The 22292-nt window shown below is 36.0% G+C and overlaps 1 protein-coding gene across 1 annotated transcript in view; it reads left to right on the top strand.

Annotated features, from left to right (window-relative positions):
• CNTNAP4 (contactin associated protein family member 4) overlaps positions 1-19342 on the top strand; it is a 234948-nt gene extending 215606 nt beyond the window's left edge. Inside the window, exons 19-24 of the mRNA XM_004437095.3 lie at positions 401-625; positions 2562-2695; positions 3531-3618; positions 13783-14001; positions 14340-14411; positions 18585-19342. Coding sequence (XP_004437152.2) covers positions 401-625; positions 2562-2695; positions 3531-3618; positions 13783-14001; positions 14340-14411; positions 18585-18778 — 932 coding nt within the window. The 3' untranslated portion in view covers positions 18779-19342. The remainder of the gene's footprint in view (positions 1-400; positions 626-2561; positions 2696-3530; positions 3619-13782; positions 14002-14339; positions 14412-18584) is intronic.
• The last annotated feature ends 2950 nt before the right edge of the window (positions 19343-22292 follow it).

Below are 22292 nucleotides of genomic sequence, written 5' to 3'. Positions count from 1 at the left end.
AAAAACATATTATAGATAGTAAAATTAATAAAACAAACAAAAAAGACCTGAAGGGCCAGGAGAGTGGAGATATTGCTGTATTACCCATAAGCATCACCTTCAACTCGTGTTCAACAGCTGGCCCTTCACAGGAATGGAGAAAGCAGAGAAACAGAGTTCCAGGGTCCAAACTTACTACCCCTCCCACCATCCTCTTCATTTTATACATACATATTTGGGGGGGGGGGGTGTGTGTGTGTGAGAGAGAGAGAGAGAATTTGGGATATTAATCTCCTATAAGTAAAATGATTTTAAAAAGCTTGGATAGTTATTTTTAAAATTAAAAAAATATCAATTAATATAACTGAAACAAAATCCTTGTATTTAAATATTTTAACATAAAATGTGCATATCGTTTCAGAGATTTCTGCATATTTTGGATCTGGCTCATCCATGATTTACAATTTCCAAGAAAATTATTCCTTAAGTAAAAACTCCAGCTCCCATGCTGCTTCATTTCATGGTGATATGAAGCTGAGCAGAGAAATGATCAAATTTAGCTTCCGAACCACACGAACACCAAGCTTACTGCTTTATCTTAGTTCCTTTTACAAAGAATACCTTTCAGTTATCATTGCCAGAAACGGTGAGTGCTTTTTAGATGAGAGAGGGAGAATTGAATTAGAGCATTGGATTAGTAATGATATGGATGCTTCTCATGTTCTTGCTTCTCAAACTACAAACAGGAAAGAAACTATGCCTGTTTTTTGTACCCATTTTGTTTTTTCAGTACTATCCTATAAATTTAATCTAAAAGGATTATTTAAAACAATTAAGATGGCTATATCTCTTTATAATTTTGATAATTTTACATATTCAGTGTGAAATTTTAATTTACTTATATAAAATATTTGTTATTCTTTATTATTGCTAGAAGCTCTTTATGATTCCATGACTATCAGTATCAGTTTTGTGGTTCATTTTGAAATAAGATGCCTATTTTTGTGTGTGTGTGAGGAAGATCAGCCCTGAACTCACATCCATTGCCAATCCTCCTCTTTTTTTTGGCTGAGGAAGATTGGTCCTGGGCTAACGTCCATCCCCATCTTCCTCTACTTTATATGGGATGCCGCCACAGCATGGCTTGACAAGTGGTGCATCAGTCTGTGCCTGGAATCCAAACCCGCCAACCCCGGGCTGCCAAAGCAGAGCGCACGAACTTAAGCGCTGTGCCACCGGGTCAGCCCCCAAGATGCCTATTTTTATAACAAATATTTCCTTCAAATCAAAGTAAAGAAATTTTGAGGGAATGTTAACAATGTAGCATTATATGTAAGAAAATGTCCGCAAAATAGTGTCGGTTCTAAGTTCTAATTATAGGCCATAAAAGTCATGGGAGATGGTGGTACATCAATGTGGGGCAGTGGCACGTGGATTGGGACATGTGTATGCTACAGAAATTTTGTCATAGAAAGCCACTTGGCGCTATTTTTCTCTTCCCTATGCCCATATTAAAGATAAAAATTTTATAAAGAAATTCTCTGGGTGGGCCGGCCCCGTGGCTTAGCAGTTAAGTGCACGCGCTCCGCTGCTGGCGGCCCGGGTTCGGACCCCGGGCACACACCGACGCACCACTTCTCTGGTCATGCTGAGGCCGCGTCCCACATACAGCAACTAGAAGGATGTGCAGCTATGACATACAACTATCTACTGAGGCTTTGGGGGAAATAAATAAATAAATAAATAAATTATTAAAAAAAAAAAAGAAAAAAAAAGAAATTCTCTGGGTGAGGAAAATAAATAAACTTACAAACATGTGACTATATCAGTTCAACTAAATTAAATATAGCCCAAGGACACTGAACACCAAAATAAAAATATTGTTCAATAGGTATATTTACCCTCACTATATGCATTTTGAACTTGAAGCTTATATATATATATCAGTACATTTTCTTTATTTAAATTGGAAGATATCCTGTGAAGTAAGTTAATTTACATCTTTGCAGGCAATTGATTAGTATTCATTCTAATAGTAAATTTGGCTTAAAACTATTTATTTCACCCTAATTTCCTTCCAAAGTCTATGGCCATGACCACTTGGAAATATTTCTCATCTTTAGTAAAACTACATTTGCTTATAACAATTCCATTAGTCGATTGCATTTTAGGAGTGGTAGGTAGATTTTTAAAAAGATGAGATTATAGAAACTGAATGTTATTGCAATAATCCACAATAGTTTGCCATTTCATAATATACTAAGTCTTATTTTTTTTTAAGTTAAAGCTAGTACAGAGATTTGCATATATTTAATCTCATATTTGACTTCTAAGGAAGAAAATTAGAGATTTGCAGGAAAGAGACTGCTTATAGCAACATGCTTGGTCTTGATTTTGAAAATAGTGCAATTTCACGTAGAAACTGACTTCTAGGAATTACAATGAAAGAGTACATCCAAATGAACTATTACAAAGTTTTCCCCAGAAATAAATAAATAACAAGAAAAAAGACCCTGAGTTTTTAAGAGTAGTTCTTAAAATACCGTTTTAACTAAAACTATAACTTCTTTCCCATACTTTAGGAAGTTTGCAGATCAGGTACAAGCTAAATAGATATCAAGAACCTGATGTTGTTAACTTTGATTTCAAAAACATGGCTGATGGGCAACTTCACCACATAAAGATTAACAGAGAAGAAGGAGTGGTCTTGGTAGAGGTAATGTAGTAAATTCTACAGAAGCAATGGTTACGATTATGACTCCCCAACGCGAATGACGTACAGCAGAAATTTGACAATGAATAAAATAAGGAAAGACTCCTTTCAGAGCTGCTCCTGCACAGATCATAGACAGACCATCAAATGTGGTCAGGGATTTTTAAGCAATAAGATGCTGTCCAAGATATTATTAATATTTGATACTTAAAAATGCCAAGCTTTCCTCGTTTATTTTACTTTGCTCGAGAGGGAAATGCTGTCTAGTTTATCATAGTGTCTACTGGTAGGACTATCCTTACTCTGATGAAACCAGTTTACTTCAGATGAGTATAAATGCAGCCATAATTCTAGCATACAAATTAATTATTGCAATATCAGAATATCTTAAAAAATGATGTGAGTCACAGCACAGAAAGTGGAATTATTCATTCCACCGGCTTTTGAAGAGAAGCACTAATGTTTCAGCTCTCACCTGGAGGAAACTTTCTTAGCTGAATGACTCAAGTAAAAATACCAAGCTAAATAAAATTATCAACTCATATCTTTTTGTTGGCTTTACCAATTTTGGATTTCTTATGCAGTGGAGAAAAACAAAATGATATAAGTGGATAAGGTGGGGTACACTGGTATCTGAGGGTAGATTAGAAATAGTTTAGAAAATAATATTCACCTTTATAAATGACTAACTCTTTAAAATTGGTTTTCCTAAATCTTTGGGGCCATACTAACAATTGCCTGTTTTATCATTTTCTTTTGTCTTCCTTTGCTTCCTGTCCTTTTCTCAACAAAATGGGCATCCATTTGGATGTTTGCATCTCATGTAACAATTTTGTAGATCGACGAGAATACAAGGAGACAAGTCCACCTGTCATCAGGTACAGAATTCAGTGCAGTCAAATCTCTTGTCTTGGGCAGGATTTCAGGTAAGTAAAAGGAACAACCTTTCCTAATCGTGATGCATGAACATGGATCAGAAGGGTCATATTCCAGACACACACGCACACACACATACACACACACACACACACAAATTCATCATGCCAAAAGAAATCTGTTGCCTGTTTTAATTATGAAGTGAGTAATAATCAAGGAAGAAACTGTACTTCCTCAGAGGTATATGTAATCGTGAGTAGGAACTTCCCGTGGGATGAGCAAGCATCTTCCTTTGATAGTAATGCCACTCTGGTCTCCGCCCTGTGTCAGTTCAGCATAACGAAACATGATATTGTTCTCACACTTCAAAATATCAAATAATAAATAGAAATAACAGACTATGTGTCAATCAGCTGCCAATATACAAACCATCATCTAATGATAAAACCAGGATTAGGTCTAAAAGAAAAAAGGAGGAGAAAGTACTTGCTTTTCTTCCAGTTAGTGAATAGGCTTTTGGTTATGCCTTGGATCCTGTTTGCCGTGTGGAGATGTTGTAGTGACTGGCCACTCTTGCTAGAGCCCAATCTGAATGTCTTATAGTTCTTATTTATATCCACCAATTACCTCTGATAATAGCACTGAAGTAGAAGCATACTCTTGCCATTTCAACATCAAAATATATATACATTTTTTTTACACTTGCCAATAAGGACTAAATTGAAAAAGGGGCAGTAAATTTTAAAAGGGATTTTGTTTTTAGTTATAACTAAATTATAAAGAGTATTGATATTTCGCATGAATTGGTGGGGGTAGGGGACTTCTTGTAGTCTGGTTTTCATTCCCAGTTTGGTATTTGACACCAGCCTGGAATGTTTTATCCAAGATATGTGATCTTTTATTTTTTGACCTTTCCAGTTATTTGTACCTTGATTAATAATTCCTTACATTTCTTGGACATAATCTCAGAATCTTGAGAGTGTTTGATTAAACCTGTGGATGAGTGATCAAAATGTTGGCCCTTGAGAAGGTTCATAGTTAAGTTTATAAATATTTATAGGCTTTCTAGTACCATGATGAGCACCAAAATTGTGTGGTCTTATTCTCCAAACAAATGGAAAATATCATGAATAGCAGTGTTCTTCCAGTATGCTATAGTGGACATAAAAAATAGGTGCAAAGTACTACTTAGGTATTTGGAAGCTTAACTGAAAAATTCCAAGTGAGTTTCATGGTGTAAATTATGTAAATTCAACTGTGCTAATAAAAAAATCAAATAAATGTAATAAATCCTGGTCTCAAGAGTTTCTCAGTCTAGCAAAGTCTGAGATAAGACATTACATAAAAATGTATAATACAAGATAGAAAATTCTAATAATTATGCAGACTGTTGATAAAATAATATTTTTGAAGAAATAACATCTTCAAATTTAATGCCAGAGTTACTGTTGAAAATGTATTTTGTGAGTAGAAATATGTTAAATATATTATAAAACAATTGGGAAACTGGTCTGCATTCTATGAGAAGGATTGCATTAATCAAACAGTAGAATAGTAACATTCATTATATAAATATTTGTTTCCCTTTTGTAAATGAAAAGGGGAGATTAGTATGGAATTAAAGATGTTAATGTTTTTATTCAAGAATAGCACATTATTAAAATGCATATCACTCATGCTGAAAAATAAGATTAAAGTCCAAATTCAGCGATGAACTTTATAGTCTGAATCAAATCATTCTCCTAAAACTGTACATAAGAATTCATTTGGTGTGTACCTGAGGTATGGATCTTGACTGAGGACTAATGCTACGTTCAAATCATTTGTAATTCAAAGGAGACTAATAACTTATGATCAAATTTGGTGTGGTATATGAATTTACAATAAAATGTTATGTAGTATATTATTATATTTTAATATGGTATATTAATTTGTAGTAAAATAGTTGCTAAAATGGAGCTATTAATTTTCCAGAGAGGTGCTCAATCTTGAAGTTTCTTATTGTGTTAATCTGGGTCCTTCAAGAAGCAATTGCCAAGACAAAATTAACCATGTGAGGATTTTATTGAGGGAACACTTGTGAAACAACGTGGGAAGCGAGCTGGCCAAGACTGACAAAGTTGTCAGATGGCCATGCAGCTCTGCCTCCAAATGAAGGCGAGAGGGAGGGAAAGTTAGAAGTATCCTAGACTTCTAGGTTGCACAGTCTTTGGGGAACCCTTGAGTAAAAGTCAACCATCAGAGGAGTCCTGTGTTTCCCAAGAATGAGCCTGCCTTAGAATCCCTGCTGTGATCAGCCATTGGCTGGGAGCAGCCCATGGGAAGCATGGCTTTGTCCCAAGTAGAATGATGGACGTCAGAGCCTGGCAGCTGGAGCCCTTGGTCAATTACTCTCCTTTAGTTGGAGGTCTGCAGGGCATATTCTCATGGCCCTGCGCTTATCAAGTACGTTTTTCATTTCTGTAAGCTCATTTGGCTCATTAATTCATTTAGCACATACTTTGTGGTCACCCGTTGTGTACACAGCGAATGCCACTCAGCAAGGTAGACATTGAATCTGCCCTCACAGTTAGTGGCATATGGTTAGTGGGCATACAATCATTATACAAAATGTTCCTATGTATCTAATTGAGTGTAATGTACCCTATGTTGCTTTAGATAAAATAGTTCCAAATTACCCTCCAAATTAAAATATGTTAAAACACTTGTATCATTTTATAATTTCTTTTGAGAAAGCAGAATATAAACATTGACCAATCATTTTTTTTGGAGTTGTAATTGGCCTACGTTTTCAACGAAAGACTTAAGGATATGACCATCCATTGTCATTTCAGATGGAAACTCAGAAATAAAGGAAATGCTTTCCCCCTCTCAACTTTCTCCTTTACTCACTTTTTAAACTCAGGAAGAACTATGGGACTAATTTTGGATTACTCTCACTGTTAGTAAATATTACTAGCAGATACTGAGAAAGGAGGGTGAATTTTAAGAAACAATATCAAACTGTACTATGGTGACATGGAAACCATCTCAAAGTCCATATTTCACTTGAAATACTTAAAGACTCAATAACTTTGGCAATAATAACGTATTAGTAGTTGAGTGTTGTGGTAGGAAGATCAAGGTTTTAGCTAAGCAACTCAGTTCAGATCCTCCTATAATCAGTACAGTACATTAAATTTGCTTTTTATATTCATAATTCACTGTAAAATTAAGCTCTGAATTCTGTATCTGTGTACTTTTACATGTTAGAATAGTTTTATGATTTAAGTAAAAGCTGGATGGGTATTTTCACTCCTTCTGAGCAGTAGCTTTTGTATATTAGAGATGATGATGAATGGTGATCATTTCTCTCTTCTGAGGCCACAGAGCCAGGAAGTGCACTCAGATTACTGTGGTGGCCCGATGTAAATAATGTGTGTAGTCAGCGAGGAAAGGACATCTACTCAGTCTCCACTGAAGAGCCTTACAACAATCTCGATGTGTCAGGAATCCTTTATGTAAAATTCACTTCAAGGCCCAGAAGTGAGGAAAAAGATGACCCTGATAACCTAAGGGTGCTGTAATTTTGCAAATATATTGTGAAATGTCTCTTAATATAATGGAATCATTATTTTAAAAGCAAGTTTTCAAAGGGAAGTAACAGTTTAAAGCAAGAAAACTAAGAAATCTACCTAAAATCATTTTGTGTGTCCATCAGGTTGATTTTTGAATATTTTAACAATTAAAAGGTCATAGACTGTCTTCAGTGCATAGCATGACTTCAGCCTTGTGTAGGCTATGATCGTTTCCGGAGAGTTAGCTATATTATTTTGAATGGGCCATGTTAGAAACTTAAAAACACCTTTTCTCCTAATCATGATACGTGATGATAGATCAGAAGTGTCATGTCCCAAACCCAGAGAACAGTCATGATACTGAAACATATGGTCTGATTTTAATTATAGAGCAAATGATAAGGTAGACATGGGGATTTTGCAGAGGCACATATAATCCAAGTATATGATACAGGCAGGAGGGGCAAGTGCACTCCTTTGACAATGACGTCACCCTCATCGCTCTTATTGGGCAAACACAGTAAAACAGAACTCTACTTATACTTCAAAGCATACCAAATGATAAAAGCAAAAGTCACAAATCACACAATATATTTATCAGCTGCCAAATCTAGAAATCTTCATACAATGATAAAACTAGAGTAATTTCTAAAATAAAAAAGAGATAGCAATTGTGTATTTCTTTAATTACTAACATGCTTTAAAATGTATCTGTACCAGGAATAAATAAAAAATAAAGCCATGATCAGGGACTTTAGCACTAATGTGTGAATGAATTTATTAAAGAACAGACATTGATGGAAGAGAGACAGAGAGGAAGGGATTGGCAGGGGTATGTACAGGACCTTTGGGGTAGAGAGAGGACACAGCCACAGCAGAGATGCTGGACAGGCCAGCCTAACAATGATCTATGAGACTAGTCAGAATAAGGGCAGTGAAATTTGAATTCTGCTAGGGTCGTCTGTTAAGTATAATATAGGTTAGAGGTGGTCTCCATGTTATCATAGTACAATTTGATATTGTTACCTAAGAATTCCCTCCTTGCTTGATATCTGCTAATAATGTTTATTAACGATGATTGGAGTGAAAAATTGTTCCTGCAGTCCATCCTCATTTGTAGAAATGATTACTGGAGGACAGAGAGAAAGCAATTCCTTTCTTTCTGGTCTTGCTTCTGAAAAGGCAGACAGCCTGATGTTGTTTCATTGTGAAGTATGTTGTTCACAATGTATTAAGTACCAATGCCAAACTGAATGATTCCTCAACCAGCTCTTTTAAGAGAACTATTTACTCGAAAACTATCTAAAAAGAGATCTCTCTAAGATGTAATTATCAAAGGAAATTTGAAGGTATGAAGTTGTTTTGCTGATTCGTTAATCTATTGGGTCACAATTACACTACATGAAAAAAAATCTCAATTAAGATTATTACATAACCTTGAAATGGCATAAAACCTCTCCCGGGAAAATGTGCCCACATTTTGAATAATGATATAATTTAACCTATTGTAAAATGACTGAAAAATTCCTGTTCAAGGCCTGAGTCTAGTTTACAATGACTATTTATTGCTTTTTAATGTCAGGTATATAATGGTGCAAGCACACTGACGACAAAAATTTGTTGGTACATCGTGGTGGTAGTGAGAGGAACCGGGTTGCATCAGATAAACTTGCTTCATAGTCCTCCGTAATGAATAGGCTGCATCATGTTTGCTTTCTATATCCAAAACTCATTGTAGAATTAAGTTCTGAGTTCTGTTCATGGATTGTTTTTTATGTTAGAAGAGTTTTCTGAAAGCCCGAGGATGGTTTGTACTCACTCTGAGCAGTAGCTTTGGTATATTTAGAGGCAGTGACCCATAGGGATCATTTATCTCTTCTGAGGCTACAGAGCCAGGAAGTAACTCAGATTTCTGCAGTGGAGACTTAGGCTAGAGGTAAATAAAGTGTGTGGTCAGAGGGAAGAGGATGTCTACTCCATCTCCTTAGAAGAGCTTTAGGAACAAACTTCAATCTCAGGGATATTTTATGTAAAACCTGCTTCAAAGCCAAGAGGGTATATAAGAAAGTTTCATTAGATTTCTTAAGGAAACTATGATTTTGTACATATCTTATCAAATCACACTTAAGATGAGACCGGTTATGCTGAAAGCAAAAGAGAAGGGCGTTTACCCCAAAATATCTGACTATAAATGGCTTTTGTCTAAATCAGGTTTTCAAGGTTATATCTGAGAGCAGTAGACTTGGTTGGCAAATAAATACCTTTTATGAAAAACTGCTCCTTTGTCCCCATGGTATTTGCTGTCTGCTTTGCCATTTTACTTTTCACTAACTCTTTTTTGTTGTTGTTGTTGAATTCCTGTTGTAATTGGATATACTGGTAAAAATGCCCTGCTGGGTTCTAGCCCTGCTCCTCCTCTGATTCATTGCACCATTTTTAGGCAAGGCTTCTTCATCTATAACTTTGTGGATTAAAGATATTGAGTTCCTTTTTAAATGTGGCCTCTTTTCGTAGGTGTGGCCAAACTGCTTAGATTTGTTTTCTGTGTTTTATTTTTTGTTTTGTTTTGTGTTGCCTTGATGTGGTTTTTTTTTTTTTTTTTGGTTATAAGTGCCACAAAAAATTTCATGAAGCATTGCTTATAGTTGTTCTTCCATTTACTCCATGTCCTTTCCAGAAACAGTAATTGAAAGGCACTTCATACAAATTTTAATTCTTTGGTACTCTATTTTTCTCATAGACCTTTTGTTAAAAAGTTTCTTCTTTAACAAAGCAGAAGTCATTCCCTTTGTTGGAAAATATAGTTGAGGCTAATTTTTTAAATAGGCAAAACCACCCAAAAATATGAATCAGTTAAGGATTTTTATAACCAGAAACATCCAAAACGTGATTGTCTTATCAGTATTCGTGTAAAGCAGGAGACATTTGTCTTCAATTTCTTCACCTTCTCTTTTCTAACCCTTACATGATGTTGGCATTTCAGGAGTCAGATAATAGGAAAGATACATTTTTTTTTCCATTGGTTTTATTAGCACAGTTGTCAGTGCAGAGATCTGATGCTATGTATTTCCAAGGCCAACTTTGTTTATGAGTAACTTAATATAGCCATTACTTTGTTTGGACTCAATTCTGGGGACATGGCTGCAAAGTCCCTGTAATTCCCTCTCTCCCAGTTCTAATTCCAACCCAGCGAGGGACTGGTCCTGCCCAGCAGGCAGCGGGGAGCCTAGAGGTTGTCAGTGAGAAAGTGTTGTGGAACTTCCTGCTTTCTGGTTGGAGGAGAGTTTGGGGGCTGACCTAGAAGAGTCTCAGGGGAGACCCTGAATTGTGTGAATCCTGAGAACTGCTTGGCTTACAGAGCTCCCTGAACACCGTGGGGAAGGTCAGCCGTGGAAAACATCAGTGTCCCTCTTTTCCCTCTTTGTTGAAAAGGGAACGATCTGAAATTTGAGGATTTCCTGAATCCTGCTGAGGGTGGCCTGAAATTTGGGCCAATTCCTCTCTATCCCAAGGTTGGGCGAGGAGGAGAGGCTTCCTCGTAGTGTTCTGTCCTGAGCCTTCACTGACACGGACGGCCACCCCGTCTATCTTCTCGGAGCTTCAGCCACCTGAGGAAGTCAGTGACTGAGAATCAACCAGCAGGTGAGAAAAACAACCCCGTATTTAAGAAGATTCAACTGCAATAAAATGGGAGAAAAACCACAGCAACCAGAATCATTCCCCATCAAAATAGAGCTATTCAAGGAGACAGAAGCCATCCTGAATGAAACTTAGTAAGAGCACCTGAAGGCAATTCCAGTAAAGCAACAAAAAGACCTTGAGGACCTAAAATGTATGGTTTTTTTTCAGACTAAACAATTCAGCAGGAAAGAATGATCTTTGTTGCTACTTAAATTCATCACCTGGGAGAGCAAATGAACGAAGCACTTGACTCACATAAAAATCAGTCTTAAAAGATGGAAATCAGGAGGGAAAATAAAATAGGTTAGAGAATATGCAGAGGAGACCCAATGTGAATAATCGGCAGTCCAGAAGGATAAAAAGGATGAAGACGAAATGATAGTTGCCTGCACAATATGTGAGATTTTCCAGGCTAAAGAAAAACCGCGTGTCTGCAGGTTGACAGGGCCCACCGTGTTCTATGCAGAATATATGAGAGAAGACGCACACCTAGGGACAATCTGATAAAAATTCCTAAATCACGGGGAATCTTACAAATTTTGAGAAGATACTGGAGTAATACCTCCAGACTACTAAGAGAATAGTGCTATGAAAAGAGTCTTCCTTAAGGTAGACACAAAAAAGTTACCAAATCTATCAAGATAAATTTCTGTTCCAGATACATTCCATCACATTTTCTAATTTATTTTTCATAGCATTTTCACTTTTCAAAATTTTCATTAGTTCCTTTTTCACTGTTTATTTTCGTCTCCCCTACTAGAATGCAACAGGCTTGAACTGCAAGGAATTTGTTTCCTATCTCTTTAGCTCTTAAAACAAATATTAATTGACTAACTGTCCCTTTTAAGTTTTAGAGTTTAAAGTATTTTTATACAATAATCTATAAAAGGTAAAATGCTTTTAATTTGAAGGTATAGTTTTTAAAAGTCACCTCCTATCAGATTTTTACCAGATTCACCAGAGAAGTGAATCTTATCTATTTACAATTTTTTTTTTTTTTGGTTCAAAAGGTAAGATTTTTAAAAGGGTCTATAGAAATTGGATTCAAGATTTTAACCTTGTAGAAGAAATGTGCAAAGCACTGTCCTGATTATGTTGCTATTAAAGTATATTTCCTTTTCATTTCTTGTTAAAGTAAGAAAACTCCAAAGCCAGAATGCTGTCTTTTTCTAAAAATATATGTGTTTGAATGTACGTCGATTCCAGTGAGTGACTGCTGTGTGGTGGGACAAGTTAGTTCTTCGGTTTATACACATTGGTAAATGCCCCCATGTAACAACATAATGCTTCATGTTGAAGGTCATCTATATGCTCCAGGAGCTTACCATCCAGCATGTGAGCAGCAGAGTAATATTCTCTCAGTGCTGTCTGTGCAGTGAGGCAGGGGAGCCTGGTGGTAAGAACATGGTTTGAATGCCTGGGCCAGAATCCCGTATCCCACGTCACTACAGGAAAGTGATGTCATCTCTCTAATTTTCAGATTTCTTTTTATACAGAATAATGCCCATGATATTAAAGATTTAATCAGTATTTTTATTGTTAGGTATAAAATGTGAATGAAAATGGAGCAAAAGGAAGTGTTCTTCAAAAACCTTGATATAACAAGACAGGCTCAATCAGAGCTGTGTTGTCTGGAGTTAGTTACTTCGAGAATAGACCTCAAGCCAAAAAAATGCCCTACAGAAGACAGAAGCAGAGTAAAGGAGAGAATGTGTCAGTCAGAAAGTGGTTCATAAACAAAAGAAGCTTGTGATTTTGGAGTCCAACAGGCCTGGAGTCCTGTACATAATGCCCACAACTCTGTTGCCTCAGGCAAATCACAAGGCTTCTGAACCTGGATGTCTTGTCTGTGTGACTAGAGTAAGATGCTCATGGCTACTGTCAGGTTTAAATGCAAATATGCAAATCCCTGAGAACAGTGCCTAGCACATAATAAGCACTCAATAAATACTTAATATCTATTATATATATATATATATATATTTTTTTTTTCTGGTGAGGAAGATTGACCCTGAGCTAACAGCTGTGCCCATCTTCCTCTATTTTGTATGTGGAAAACTGCCACAGCATGGCTTGATGATGGTGGGTGGGTCTGCGCCCGGGCGGGAATCAAACCCACAAATCTCGGGCCACCGAACCAGAGCACCTGAACTTAACCACTGTGTCACCAGGCCAGCCCCTATTATATTATTTTTTAAAAAGAGAGACAAAAGTGCAAATTTTGTCTGTGTCCACATATTGCAGTGCAGGGGAGCATCATCGTGCTGTTTTGTGATCATATTGAGTGGATAGACACATCGTAGTCTGACTACATTTGAACTTTAAAACTCTACAATTAATTCCACTTGTTTAGATTTCATGCTCGCCAAGCATGAAATATAAATATATTCTGCACTGTAGAATTATGAACTAATTGGCATTCAAGCCAATCTCCGTTCCACAAAGTCCCATATTTACTAACCTCTCGTTGGTATGGGGGGAGAGGCTCTCTATCTATAGGGGGCCCACAGATGGTTCTGTCTGAGTGACGGCAGTCAGTGAAACAGGGAGAAAAGACAGTGAGGTACGCAAATTTTCACTGCTGCACATAAATAATTAGAGAGGGCCCCTAAAAACTTTGGGGTATAGGTTTTGGATCCCCAAAAACTTTGGGGTATAACATCATCATGACCCCTCAGCAGTTCATAACCTGACCCATTCTTTAGGGGCTTTAATCATTTCCAGAGAGGTGACAATATCGTATTTCATTAGCCATACTTAAAAACTTTTCTTCATTAACCTGGTAAATTTCATCCCTGGTGGTGGAAAGATTTAATGGATCTGAGTCAAAATTTTAATAAAGACAAAAGAAAAAGGAATTTAGTAGCTGTATATGTATTGATATTGCATTATCAAGACTCAGAATATTCCATTTGTAGCATCACCCATTTGTCCTTTGACTATTACTAATATTGCAGTGTTTCTTTGGATTTACAGAACACAGTGATGTAGACCAGGAGACGGCGCTGGCCGGGGCACAGGGCTTCCAGGGCTGTCTCTCTGCGGTGCAGCTCAGCCACGTGGCCCCTCTGAAGGCTGCCCTGCACCCCAGCCGCCCAGCCCCCATCACTGTCTCAGGACACGTGACAGAGTCCAGCTGTGTGGCCCAGGCTGGCACTGACGCCGCATCCAGGGAAAGGACACATTCCTTTGCAGGTGGCTTATGGCTCTTCCTTTACTCGGTCACAAACACAACCTGTCCATTGGGTATTAAGATCTTCTCACGTTGCTGTTATGCTACATTCTCAAGATGGTTTCTTAAAATTGGTTTTGTTTGTTTAATTTTCAGTTCTCTTTCCCATTTCTTTTCTAGATTCTCACTTTCTTATTCATGTGGGCCATCCCAGTTGACATTGCTTAGGTTTAAAATTACAGAAATCCCATGGTCATCTTCATAATTCTGTTCTGGCTTAAAACATATATGAATTTTTCAAAGTTTCTTTTTACTTGCCTATATCACCCTCTACCTTTTTTTTTTTGTCCTTTAATTGCAGATCATTCTGGAACAAGAGATGACAGAGAACCCCTAGCTAATGCAATCAAAAGTGACTCTGCAGTCATTGGAGGTAATAGAAAGCATGAATGAGCTCTTCTTTGGTACTTATCGTTACTAATAATGGTGAATAGTTAGCATTATAGAGACCATCTATGAAGAATCTAGTGTTAGGCACTGAATCTTGAGGTCAGTGGGGGTGTTTATTACTTGTACTAGATTGTCTTAGAGAGACTTCCTGAATTCCCAGCTTCCTTGGAGATTTTCAATATAAATAATTGATAATTTCACTGAAGCACCACATTCAAAGAATAGTTGCTAAAGTGTGTAATAATGAATATCATTTAGCTTGAAAATGGCCGTCTACAATCCCTACTTGAGAAAGTGTCATTTTTGTTGGCTTCTTGGCCATATTACTGCTTCTGCACAGATTTATGTAAAAAGTACGAGAAACCTGAGATTACCATTAGCAATATATATTTAGTGTTGCCTTAATGCTTAATAAAATGGAGGTTTCCATGGCTTAGCTGATGCTCCTGTCAATGAATATTACACTTTTATTTGAATTTTTATCAAATATTAGACTAATGGAATAAAAGTGGTTCATAGTTATTTTAAATTACAGAATTAACACAAAAATTTTTAAAGTATATCTTCCTGGCACTGAAACAGCATGTTCTCTGAAACATAATTTATTCAAAACCAAGCCCCCAAATAAACCTTTTTCTTCCTGATTAATGGTCTTAAGAATGTTATTAATCAGCTTATTGAAATGTTAAGTGGCTCACCTTTTCTCCACACTCTGCATATGATATGGACATAAAAAGTAAACAATGATTTTATTATATTGCCAGATAGTGTGATTACTCATATACTTGGGCAGCTTATGTGGGCTTTATATCTGATCCATTTGGTTCTATTTTTTACACGCTTACTCATTTAGACATCAACTTCCTTTGAGTAGTTAGGATTTTATTTAGACGGAAAATAGTACCGGTCAAATCTTTCTGAGGATGTTAACATCCCCACTGCTATTTCAGTTGCTTGTCTTTTTATCAGATTAATGGTGTATAAATTAAAGGCACATAAAATAGGATCCCCATCTAGTCATCTAACAAGCAGAAACCAAAAACCTTGTTAGAAGAGTAGTTAATAACTGCATGTCTAAAAGAAATGCATTAATGTGTTATTAATACATTGTATGTATTAACATTTAAAGCTATAGCATTTCAAATGTGCTCAACATTTAAACCAGGATTTCTAGTCAAACAAATCATCTCATGGTGATTAATTAGTGTAGATATAGGGAGATATAGATACAGAGAAAGGTATAAATAGAGAGTGATTGTATAGTCAAGCCAATATTAGAACAAAATATTTAATCTTTGGAATATTATCACTTTGAGCAAAAATCATTGGAAGATTTACAGAGTAAAGGAGAGGTGTGTTGATAAGTCATTTTGTGTTATTCTAGAATGGAAACAAGCTACAGGTCACTTGTGAAGTTCTCACTTGGCTCAAATGCACAAAGCAGAGAAAGGCAATGTGGAAGGTTTGCAGCTCAGGGACTCGCCAGGGTCTGCGAGTCTGGCGTCTGCTTCTGATCACTGCAGGGACTAAGCTTTAGAAGCAGAGCAGCTGGTCGTGGCCACCTGAGCTCAGAAGGCCTTGCCTGAGACCCTGTGCAGTTTATCTGCTAAATCACAGAATATCGTCCTCTAGTGCATTGCTCCATCGGGTCGCATTCTGGTAGATTCTTTGCCCGTTGTCTTTGCACCCACTATGTGATAATAATTAATCCATTTAAAGATTTTCCAAATTGGCTTATTTCCCTATGTTCTACATTTTAGATTATCTTTTTCTTCACTTACAAACACTAAATAATATAAGATGGGAAAATTGATTCAATAAGAAATTTAAAACTGATGACCCAGATACTGTATAGGGTTTCTGGCCAGGCTACACAAATATGGATGGTCAGATTTAGACAGAGAGAAAGCTACATAGTTTCCTCATAAAAACACATTCACACAGAGCTTCAGATGGCAATGTCATAGAGCACAGTAGATGGCCATACTTTAGTTAGAATATCTTTTTTTTTTCTTTTTTTTTGGTATAACAGGTTAGATCAAGGTTTTTCTTGGATACGACAAATGCTGACATAATACCTTTCCCAAATTTAAGGAGATAAATCACATACATAGAACAAACTAGTTCCAGAGTCCGTCCGTGACTTTGTCTGAATGTCCTGTCTGGGCCAGTGTAATGTTGATGTTTATTCTATAATTGCAGTAGCCTGCTCTCTATAACATACTTCAGCAGTTTTTCACATTGAAATTGTTCAGAACATCTCTTTAAATAAGAGGCCTATAATCAGACAATAGAAATATTTAGAGAAATTAAAATGATTACTTTTCTTAGATGAGAGGCAAAACATAACAACAAATGGATATTTTGATTAAAATTATTATTTATCAGTATGACTAATAATAACAAAAATAACCACATCCATTAGTAAAGTCTTCAGATTTCAAGTGCGGAATTTGGTTACCACATTTATATTAGATTTATCAGCGAGGAATCGTTTTCTTTCTCAGATAAGGCTGACCTAGCTAAAAATCGGCTAAGCCATTGGCAATATTGTCATTGGCTATAGTGAATCTGCCATCAAATCATGTGCTCAGGAATCCATTGTGACTGATGACAACCTTCAAAGTTTTGGCTTCGTTGGGCTCCGTTAGAGCTGAATACATCTAATTTAAACTAGAATGACGAGTCCTAGTTTTATTATAGGAGAGTTCATCCACCTTGCTTTTTTCATTGTACCTACTTTCATCTAAAAACAACTACATTAGTTAATACCTCCACTGATTTCATCAGAAAAGTCTAAGTATTAGGAAACTTTCAGACTATTAGTGACAAAAAATAGTTTTCCAAATTCTGTTTTTCATTTGACAGTTTGAATTTTATCATTGGCAACATATATTGTCAATTGTTTTTCTTGAAGTGGCAGACTTACTTCATTCATTTTAGAGAAGATATCTGCCAAATATGCAAGTCAAAACAGCCATAGTTTGTCTATCAGTCGTTCTGTCAAATAGAAATGGTGCTCCATGAAGCAAAAAGCAACTAGTTGAGCTCACAACTCAAATGCTCACACAAGCCCTTTTCCTGGAGACAACCATCACACCTCAGGGTGCACCAGGAGTACTTTATGTCTACTTACCATTTCACCACCCAACATGTTAAAAAGACCTATAGCCAAAGGTCAAGATTTAATCAAGTGAATAATTTTTAGCGCTTCATCAAGGACATTCTTAAATGAATCTGCCTTTTTTCTTTTTCCTGTGATTGCCTGGCAGTGCAACACCTTCTGCTTTATGCATTCAATGACCACTTTTAGTTTGGTGGCCTTGCCTTAATTCATGCTGAGGTACCAGGAATTTTACCTAACCTTGTTTTGCCCTATCAGTGGATATGTCAACACAATGAAGAAAGCATCTTAGAATTATTATGAAAATAGTTTTGACCCTGTGGAGCCCTTCAGAGTGTCCTGGGTACTGCCAGAGATTCACGGATTGCACTTTGAAGACGTCTGACCTAATGTAATGCCAGGGTTGATGACCATTGGCATAGCTAACAACTGTGGTATTTAAATTTTTTATTTACAACCAGGTGTTTCAAAAAATCAGTATTCCTCATACAGAAATAATCTAAATATACCTCTATATCAATATCAATATATTTCATTAGGATTATTGATATACATAACCTGTTTCTGCTATTCAGCAGTATGGCAGATTATTGAAGAAAAACTTTGTTAAAACGTTTATATATTTAAATATAAAAACATACATAATTATTTTATGATGTTACTGCTACTCTATAATTTCAAAATAATTAAAACTTGTCTGTGTATTAATATGAAGTGACCGCATGGTCTTAGAGACATGTAGGTAATATCTTGTGTTAAATATAAATGCACTGAATAAATCCAATAGAATATGCATTCAGAATAAGTGGAGTTGAACCCACAAGGCTGATAGAACTCAGAAGTAGACTCAATATATTATGATACCAGTTGATCCAGAAATACCTGAAGTTTTGATATTTCTAATTTATATATACTAGATGTTTGATTTAAGTAGAAAATAATTTTATTATGATTTATTAAACAATGAAGTCAACCCTGTTTCTCTTTGGACAAAAATTCTGATTTTGCGTTTCTTTTCTCTTCTCTCACTAGGTTTGATAGCCGTTGTGATCTTTATCTTGCTGTGCATCTCTGCCATAGCTGTTCGCATTTATCAGCAGAAAAGGTTATACAAAAGAAATGAGGCAAAAAGGTCAGAGAATGTAGACAGTGCTGAGGCTGTTTTGAAAAGTGAGCTTAATATACAAAACGCAGTCAATGAAAATCAGAAAGAGTACTTCTTCTGATTGGCAGCTATGATTTAACTTATAACTACAACAGTCTGCTTTAATAGCCAGGGGCTCTCAATGGGGAAAAAAAAAGGTCTTACACTGAATGTACAGGCAATGGATTTGCAGCACTGCCATGTTGCCGTGTCCAGACTCGAGATGGCTCCAGGAGGCCTCATCCAGTGACATATTGCCCATAGCAGTCGTTCTATATAACAAGGAATTAGATATTGCCATTAATTTCCAACTGATCTGATATGATCTAAAACAGAAGTTTAACTCGCTTGATGACTATGGTTTTTAAATGTGAAAGCTGTAGCCTTGGTCTCTCAACCATGTGATGCATAAGTTTTGTTAGAGGTAAAAATCAAAATTGGACTATAATGACCTTGCTTTATTTGAGAACATATGCTGTGTTTGCTTTAGTGTTCCCATGGTGTTATTCATAGACCTGGAAATGCTTCTCAGATCCTGTTTGGCTGGTGTTTGCATCTTCAGTGGCCAAAAATATACAACCCCCTTTGCCTTTCTCTGTATTACATTCAATACAATTCATCAATAGCCTCAAAAGATGTTTTGTTGTCATTGGTTTGTTTGTATTGCTGTTTTTATATTTGACTATTCTTAATGATTTTGAATACATTAGGTTTGGAGTGTCAGACTTCAGCTCTGAACATAAAATTCGTATGTGACAAGACTCAGAAAGCACATTGGTCGTCAGTATGTAATGTCTTGCCTGTTAAAATTTCTCTGTTTAATTTGCTATCTTTAGTAGTGGCAGTAGTCAACAGCCTGGGTAACGCCAATTTCCCAAAGAATGTGAAATGTTTGCAACTAAACTGGTTCATATAAAAAACGCAGTTCTTAACACTGCGAAAAATATTTTTATTTACAACTGTAGTATCCTAAATGAAATATACTTCCAAGAACGTTTTCCCCAAATGTTATGTCAGTTTTCTTTATAGGTTTATGCTTCTGTTTTTCTAAAGTTTATCACCAACTTTTCTTTGATCTCTCTTGATATATTCCGTGGAGCATGTTCTTGTGTATTAGGAAAAAAAGAGACAAAGTGTAGAGCTCCATTCCCCATTCTAAAATACATACTCCTTCAGGCAAATATTTTGCTGTGCACTGACCCTCCAGGACATAGCTTTTTGAAATATATGCTGCAATCATGCCCCCTTTCTGCCAAAACAGTAAAGTGATTAAAGGATGCTCATTCTAAGAGGTGATGGAATATTATACAGTATATACCAAGTCTGCATTCTAGTCACTTCTCATTTACGATGATGGGGTAAATTTCTCAAAAAGTACCAAAAATCAGTATAACCTACTAACTAGTACATTTTGATTAAGGGATATATACATACCAGGAGATCAAAGAATTATCAATAACTATATGAAACTGTTGCAAGAATTAATTTTGAGACCATGTATACAAGATGCTGGCATTTAGCTATCTTTGAATGCTATGAGCCAATTATATAATCAAGACACTTTGCTATTTATACTCATGCTTTCCAGGTGCCTGCCAAGGAAAAATTTGATTCCTTAGTTTGTCCACACCAGGACAATTTGGAAATATGTAAATTAAGCATCTTATTTTACATATTATCCTTCTTAACTCTCCTTACAAAACCTGCCTGTCTTTTCTCATAGCATTGTATCCATATTGATGTTTCTGTAAATGCCTGACTAAAACTCACACAGTAGTTTATACCTATGTTGACGAATGGTATACTTTTTCTTTTTTAATTAAAAGACCTGTGGTGGCTAGGGAAGGATTGAACACAGAAATGGTAGCTTTTATTTGATGCAAAGCTGAACACAAACATCATAACAGCTCTGAATCTTTTACAAGTGTTCATGTTATTTAGTAGCAGCATTAGGCTGGTTGGGAGCTGGAATGCAGACAGGTTTATAGGTGGGGAAGCCTTATAGTTCTCTGTGGTCTGCCCTGCTAGAAACCGCAACCTTATGGCATCAACACGCATTGATATATCATATGCCATGATTTTATTTCCTGATTTGCAATCTGTTCCTTCTTTTTTCTTATTAAAATGCATTTTTGAAGTGAAATGCAGAATATATTTTCAGAGATGTTGTATAAAAGTTTAAAATGAGGGCATTATACTGGATTTTTTTTCTCAAAACCGTAAAAAGATGTGTAGATGTATGCCTTCCTTACTGATGTGTTTTTTAAACCTTTTGGTACATCCTTTGATTATTATAAATTGTTAACAAAAGCTTCATTTATGATGTGTTTTTCCTTTTAAGTGGACTCAAAAATGAAAGAAAAAATAGAAAAATGTTTATTGATTGTAACAAGTAAAGAAAGTTAAACTAGATTTTGAGTTTTGCCAGAGAACAATGATTTGACTGTTAGCAATTGCTTGTTGAAAGGTTATTATATATTTAAATTGGGTGATGTTCTTTTACTTCTGTGGAGAGCTTGGCCAATGAGCACTATATAGATGCACAGGGTTACATGGAAGAAAATAGTGCACTCTTCTGTAATATAAAAGTTTAAAAAAATTCTTTATTTGTGGTTTCAAATGAAAAAGATGAAAACAATGTATAATTAACCTTCTCTTTTTGGGAAGACTAAATTTTCCAAGTCTCATTAAATTCAAATGTGCAATATGCAAATAGAGTAGATTTAGTGTGGCATATGAAAAGGGGGGTCATCCATGGGAAATAACATCTTAATTTTGTAGAAACCACACCACTCAAATGGCCCTTGTCTACTCTAGGAAATAGCTCCATTTAAAAAAAAAAGAAATCTTTTTCCAAGTGCTGCTCTTTAAAACACATTTAATAAATTCTTTAGACGTTAAGTTAAAGACAACAGCAACAAGAAGAAGCAACCAGACAACCAACCAAATAGAAGTCAATTATTTAAAATTACCTTTAATTAGGTGGTATTGTCCTTCATTTACAACAGAATCTTGGACTGGAGTCCATCACACAACTGGGGAGCACTGATAGATTATTTAGTGTGAACAACTCAGTTTTACAGATGAAATGCCTAAGACACAGATCTATGAGGTGGTACTCCCGAGAGGATGTGTAGCAATGTGTAAGTGGTGAAGCTGTGACTAAAATTCCGTTTTACTCCACACGTTTCTAATCGTAGTGTTTCCAAGATCTAGAGTTTTGACGGTTATTTAGTGGTGTAGAAAATTTGAAGGATTTTGATATCCTCTTTTTCCAGAATGACCTATAGTTCTAGATCTTTTGCATATCTTTTTAAAATGAACATAAACCTTTATTTGACAGGTCACTGCCGTTGATAGATTTGGTTTTCTTTAAAAAAATATTTATTAAGCTTATGGGCCTTGACTCCAGGAGAGACAGTTATAACTGGAGCGCTTGTATATAATCTTTGTGAAATACACATATGACTTAGATCTGACTGATTGAGTCATCAAATATTTTCCTTATGACAGAAGAAAGATGACTTAGACACATCTCATGTCAAACTCTGTTCAGTTGATTGTTTGACTTTCCAATCCCTCTATCAACTAAAGGA

This window comes from Ceratotherium simum, chromosome 30 (genome assembly GCF_057802395.1).
Source record: "Ceratotherium simum simum isolate JZ-2026a chromosome 30, ASM5780239v1, whole genome shotgun sequence".
Lineage (NCBI taxonomy): Eukaryota > Metazoa > Chordata > Mammalia > Perissodactyla > Rhinocerotidae > Ceratotherium > Ceratotherium simum.
This window is presented reverse-complemented; position numbering and strand designations above follow the sequence as displayed.